The sequence below is a fragment of the Cebus imitator genome, unplaced genomic scaffold (genome assembly GCF_001604975.1).
Source record: "Cebus imitator isolate Cc_AM_T3 unplaced genomic scaffold, Cebus_imitator-1.0 Scaffold662, whole genome shotgun sequence".
In the NCBI taxonomy this organism is placed as follows: Eukaryota; Metazoa; Chordata; class Mammalia; order Primates; family Cebidae; genus Cebus; species Cebus imitator.
In genome coordinates, this window is record NW_016107977.1 from 126,156 (window position 1) to 132,690 (window position 6,535).

Genomic DNA, 6,535 nt, shown 5'->3' on the forward strand with positions numbered 1-6,535 from the left:
AAAAAAAAAAAAAAAAAAAAGTCTCACTCCTACTGTGTGGAGATATGCAGGCTCTGGGAATATCATGGTGGACAAAAACCAGATGTGGCCCTGCCTTCATGCAGCTTAAGGCCTGAGGGTTCTGATCTAGTCTAAGGTGTGAGGTGGTCAGGGAAGTTTTCCATAAGGAATTGACATTTAGGCAGAGATCTGAAGAAGAGAAGCAGGGAAGGAGGAAGGTATAAGGTACCCCACATATGTGGAAGTGAAAAATCATGGAAGCAGAAATGAATATGGAGAGCTCAAGTAGAGGCAGCTACAGGAATGGAAGTGAAAAATGATGGAAGCTTGTACTTGGTGCGTCGGGGGTAGGGATAAAAAAATAAATGGACCAGGATTTATTACGAGGCGAAGTAAACAGAACTTGATGATTGTTAATGACGAAGAGGGAAGTGCCACAATGATTTGCCAGTTTGCTGACTGAGCTTAATGGTGGTGGCATTCACAGAGACTGGAGCACTGGAGATGTCCAAGTTCGGGAGGAGGACCCTGACAGCGGGCCCCTAAGACATCTAAGTGGGCATGCTTGGTAGGACTTGGGGTTCAATATCCTGCTGCAACCCAGTGTTGTGTCAATCAATGCTGAATCGTATTGCAAATCTCATTGCAGGACTGAATGTTGGATCGGACAAAATGTTGGAACTTTATAATAAAAATAAACAGTTAAATTGTTAGCATTTTACATGTAACTTTCCAAGCATTAGGAGAGAACCATGAATTTGGATTCTGCACAGAAGCACTGAAAGCACCCTGCGTGGAGGAGCATGATTAATGGGTGCCCACCCTGTGTGAACATGCTTGTAAAACTGAGTCATGAGAATCGGTGGCTCAGCTCTGAAAGTCACTGAGACAACAGGGAGACAAGGCAGAGGCTGACATGCAACAGACCCTACAAACTGAATGGTGGTGGTGAAGACATCACCAAGAGAAGAGCAGGGAGACCATTAAATGGGAAACGGTGATGCAGAAAATAAAACTTATATATATATATATATATATATATATATATATATATATTTTTTTTTTTTTTTTTTTTTTTTTTTTTTTGACGGAGTCTCGCTCTGTCACCCAGGCTGGAGTGCAGTCATTCGATCTCGTTAACTACAACCTCCGCCTCTTCAAGTGATTCTCCCGTCTCAGCCTCCCAAGTAGCTGGGATTTCAGGCGCATGCCAGCACACATGGCTGATTTTTGTATTTTTAGTAGAGAAGAGGTTTTACCACGTTGGCCAGGCTGGTCTGGATCTCCTGGCCTCAGGTGATCCACCCGCCTGGCCTCCCAAAGTGCTATTAAAGGCGTGAGCCACTGCGCCCAGCCTCAAAACTAATCTTATATGGAAAGAATATTAAAGAACTGGCAGAAATGCCTAAGTACTTCAAGTATGATTTTTAAAGTAGTCACAGGCACCCAAAGCTAGGTACGAATAAGTACTTTTAGCTGGCCTCGCTAAGAGGGAAGGAAAACTCCCTTTTCCTCAAGCCTCCTCTTTGTCTCGGGCATTCACCTGTGAGTCAGCCTAGACAAGGCCAAGGGAAATGGAGGGGCAGGAATGTGCTCCCATCACTCCTGGGATCTCAGCCGAGGGAAACAGGAAGCAGCATGTTTTTCTACCCTACACACTTTCATCCCTATTACGTGTGCACAGAGCCCCCAGAGAAAATGCTGTTTGGTAGTGACCTGATAACCACATTCTTGGAGCTTTGGTCCAAGAATGGTAAAAATCCACGGAATGCCAGGGAAGGGAGAGGAGGAGAAGCAGAGCAAAACAGAACACAATCTCCACTGTAAATGACTGGCTAATATTACATTCAAGTTAATGTCTAACTAAAAAGTGGAAATTTTAGATGATCTGCATGGGGTACCTTATCTTTCTCATGAAGAAATAATTTTTATATTTTGAAAGTTTAGCAATTACTCTTAAAATATAAAACAAGCAATAACTCTTAAAATATAAAACAATATAAAATATAATTCAAAGTTTTATGAAAGATTTACCTTAGTAAGGCAGAAGGTGGTGCAGGTAACCCTGGAGTTTGGCTGGTTGGATCACAAGGTAACTGGGTCTAGAAGGGAACCGGGTCCAGGGACCCATAGTTGCCATCTCCCCAACTGTGGGCTGAGGAGAGTTCACTGGCCTGAACGTGCGCCAGGGAGACCAAAGGTACATTCCTGTGAATTCCCGTGACTGGGAACTGCCAGCTGCAGTATCTTTCTGAAGTCCCACCCTGTTACTGTGGCTCTCAATGTGTCTGTATTCGGAAACTTGAATTCTGTGTACTCAAGGATAGAATGCAGAGCTAGCATCGCGTTAGGCATGGCTCCTCTGAGCTCATCCTTCTGGCCACACTGTTAGTGAAACCCTTTGGAACAGCGTGTTATCAGTCCCAAGATCTTTAGCAAGCTGAAATTGCTTATAGAAAGTGACAAGGGCTCTCAAAACTTACATGATAAAAAGCACAGAGAGTAAAGGTCGATTGCTCCTCTCTCCCCTTTGCCAGCTTAGGGCAGAGGAATACTACAAAGTTTGGAAAATGTCACCACTTCTGTCCCTCCCAGCCTGATTTCATTTACTTATTCATTGATTCACACATCCTGCATTCATTCACTCTGCATTTGTTCAGCATTACCACGGAGATTAGGCTGACCTTGCTGGGTACTGAGGATGCCGGTGTCTGAAAGACAGACCCTGCCCTAGTTTAGCAGCTCCCACCCTCATGGGAGCAGACAACTCAGCCCCACCCTGCACCCCTCCTCCAGTTCCCACTCACAGGCGAGCCCCAGGAGGAGCCTTTCCTCTGCCCCGTGAGGCTGGGAAAGGTGTTTTGAAGGTGCAGCAAACAGTTAAGCAGGATGAGAGGGCAGTCCCCAGGGGAGGCCCACGCTGGCAAAGGGAAGTTAGTAGCAAGAGCAGGGAGAAAGATGGCTTTCTGTAGCGTCCATTAACCTTGTGGAAACGCCCCCACTTTGGGGTAGAGGGTGAAGGTAGGCAAGAATTGTTAGGTTTTCTTTTGGCCCAGAATATTTGCAATAAATGTCATTCCCTTCTATATCCAATGCACAATCATCACCTAGGAACTTCCTCACTGTTTCGAGGAAATAAAACCTAAAGTTTAAATAAAACATGAGAACTCAGTGAATGTTTAAATGAACACGGGCATCCCCCACAGAGTGGGGCGCCCGACTCAGCAAACCCTTGGCCCGCGGTGGGGACGCTGCGCGTACCTCTCACAAGTGACGCGGATGCGCTCGTCGCTGGACGACTGCTGCTCGTCCTCCTTCTCCCGGAAGTGCTCCTGCACGCACTGCTCCTCGAACTCGTGCAGCCTCTTCAGCTCCTCATCGCTGAGGAACAGCTCTGTGTGAAGGGAGAGGTGTCGGCCACACGAAAAACAACAAGGATGTTTTGTGGCCTCAGTGTGAATTTCACAGCCCCACGTTAGTTAATTAAGCTTTCTTCAACGCCACTCCTAAGGCAGAAACTGGTTTGAATCCAAAAAGGGGTTGGCCGGGTGCAGTGGCTCACGCTTGTAGTCCCAGCACTTTGGGAGGCTGAGGCGGGCAGATCATGAGGTCAGGAGTTCGAGACCAGCCTGGCCAACACAGTGAAACCCTGTCTCTACTAAAAAATACAAAAATTAGCTGGGCATGGTGGCAGGTGCCTGTAGTCCCAGCTACTCGAGAGGCTGAGGCAGGAGAATCACTGGAATCTGGAAGGCGGAGGTTGCAGTGAGCCAAGATCGTGCCACTGCACTCCAGCCTGGGCAACAGAGCTAGATTCCATCTCAAAAAAAAAAAAAAAAAAAAAAAAAGTCTGTTTGTGGGGTGGTTGTCATATGCCTCTATCAGTTGGAGCCAAATGGCCTGCTTTTAAACATAAAAAACAAAACTACATCTACTGGGAAAGTAAGTCCAAGTAATATTTCCAGAAAACTTTTTGTAGCTATTTTTGTGAATAGAGTCAAGCATAGAGCATATTTTCTCATTTCCTTTAGATGCAACAAATTAAGACATTTTGAAAGGGGCATTGAATTTATATAGAAACTTATAGAGTTATTTTACAGAATCAGCTCAACTGATCTCCATGAGCTTGCTTTCCATGATGTTAATTACTAACAAATTAACAAAACTAGAATAAAATGGATACAAAATGAGAAGCCTTTTGCAAAGAGCAGCAGTTGGACTGAGTGTGGTGCTTTTCACACGTGCAATCAGTTGAATGAGATTTCTGTGAGGATGTTCCATTGGAACACTATTTTGAAATCAGCCCAACCTAGAAACGAAGAGCCCTGCACATACTCAATCCACGATCCTGTTCCTCTTGGTCCCCTTCTCTCTTTTTCCTGCAGTGGGCACTGAGACGCATAACGATGATATAGATGTGGCTTAAAATGATCATCGGTGGGGGTAGGACGGGCCTGTCGTGAAACGTCATAATAAGCTGATATCGCTGGAACTTCCACACCTGGTTGGATATGGATTTTACTTCGAAGAAGGTATTGCTTTTAAAAAAAAAAAAAGACATTTTTACGGTTAGTTATATTACCTTTTATAGTGATTGCCCAGAACAGTCAGAGTTACTCACATTTAAAAGAAAAAATGAAATGGCCTTTTAGTGCCCTTTAGTACTGATTCCTTGATTGTCCAATCTTTTGGTTTATCCATCAATGCGGATTATCTATGCTTAAGGGCACTGTACTCATAAGTAGCTAAGTGTAATCAATTGCTATGTACTACTTTCTTGAAAAACCACACCATAATCTACTCATGTACTCAGGAAACTTAATTTCCTATACATAGAGGTATAAGCCATTTAACTAAGGATTTTATCATGTTTAAACTTTCCATTAGTCTAACAATGGAAAAGTAGATGACTACTTTTTTTTTCAACTGAATTGATTAGTTATTGAACTTATTTGATTAAAGTTTCATTATTTTGGACGTGGGGTAGGTACAATCTTTGTCTTTACCTTCCATCAGGAAGCAGTAAGTGGTTGATTTCATTGCCTGCAACACAGACCTTAGGAAAGCCAGTTACCTTCCATGACCTTAGTTTTCTCATCTCTTAAGCCAGAAGTTTGGAGCAGGTTTTCTCCAATGCCCTGTTCAATTCTAAGATTGCATATTTCTGTGAAGGCTTTTTCACTCTATATTTTTCATCTTAGAAGCTAAAATCATTTTTTTCAACATTTATTGAGCATGGTCAACATACTTAACACAATATGCCAGAGAGGTTTTATAAGAAACTTGATTTAATACTTTAAGCCACTTTTTAAGGCCATTTTATCTTCTATAAATGATCAGAACAAAATGCTTTACATAGTATTACAGTAATTGTAACAGCTTATGAAACTAATACTGCCTTTTGCACCTCTACTGATGAATGAAAAGCATGACTTGATCAAATCTTCTGTACCCCAGGAAACTTTCATCTAAGAAAATATTTTCATTAGATTAAGATACATGATAAAGTGTTTAAATACTAACTGATTACATTTAAATGTATTTAAGTGTCAGCTCTTAATTTATGAATACATTAAGACTGATTAAGTTTGAACAAAGAGACTGCAAAAATTGGATCTACTTAAAAACCCTAATGAAATTCTCTGCAAATGAATTAGTAGCCTGGGAGATTTCTGAGATTAAATAGAAAATCTGTACAGTAATAAATAATAAACATGTGGTCATTGGCTGTGACACGTACTTGAACACAGCAATCAGCAGGTTCACCAGCAAGATGTTGGCCACCAGTAGGTAACACGCCATGAGTGCTGGTGTGAGCCAGGCACCAGGGATACAGGGAGGAAGCCGCTTGCCCTCCTCATCATATAGGTTCTCACCACAAGGAGCTGAAAGAAAAAAATTGTTTTGTGCTTGCTTTTTATTTATGATGAAAAGGATAAACATCTCTTACATATGTTTTTCAATGACCTATTTCTTTTTTAATATGATTCTTTCTTATTTCACAAGCAATATTTTTCCATGGGAAAAAATAAATGCATACAAAGAAAAAGGTCAGAAACTCATATCTGTACTTGGATATAGTCATTCTTTGTCATCTCTCTAAACATTTTCCCATTTCTTTATTGTGGCTTTCAAATATAAAAGTCTTAATTTTTAAGCAGACAAATGAATCTTTATGTTTTTTCCCTTTGTTGTTATCCATTTGAAAGTCATTGTGGTGGTTGGGTGTCGTGGCTCACACCTGTAATCACTTACAGAGGCCGAGGCGGGTGGATCACCTGAGGTTGGGAGTTTGAGACCAGCCTAACTAACATGGAGAAACACGATCTATGGAGATTGAATTAAAAAAAAAAAAGAAAGAAACCCTGTCGCTCCTAAAAATACAAAAATTAGCTGGGTGTGGTGGTGCATGCCTGTAAATCCAGCTACTCGGAAGGCTGAGGCAAGAGAATCACTTAAACCTGGGAGGTGGAGATTGCAGTGAGCCGAGATCGCACCATGGCACTCCAGCCTGGGCAACACGAGCAAAATTTGG

General features: G+C 42.2%; 1 protein-coding gene across 8 annotated transcripts in view; it reads right to left on the bottom strand.

Annotated features, from left to right (window-relative positions):
- Window positions 1–6,535, bottom strand: part of TRPM1 (transient receptor potential cation channel subfamily M member 1) — a 139,620-nt gene that overhangs the window by 16,770 nt on the left and 116,315 nt on the right. For 4 of the 8 annotated variants that reach the window (XM_037734785.1, XM_037734784.1, XM_037734783.1 and 1 more), the window contains 4 exons: window positions 5,741–5,885; window positions 4,336–4,538; window positions 3,262–3,394; window positions 2,984–3,142 (listed from right to left, as the gene is read on the bottom strand). In XM_037734785.1, coding sequence (XP_037590713.1) covers window positions 2,984–3,142; window positions 3,262–3,394; window positions 4,336–4,538; window positions 5,741–5,885 — 640 coding nt within the window. The remainder of the gene's footprint in view (window positions 1–2,983; window positions 3,143–3,261; window positions 3,395–4,335; window positions 4,539–5,740; window positions 5,886–6,535) is intronic. The other 4 variants (XM_037734787.1, XM_037734788.1, XM_037734786.1 and 1 more) reach the window with 1 other exon arrangement.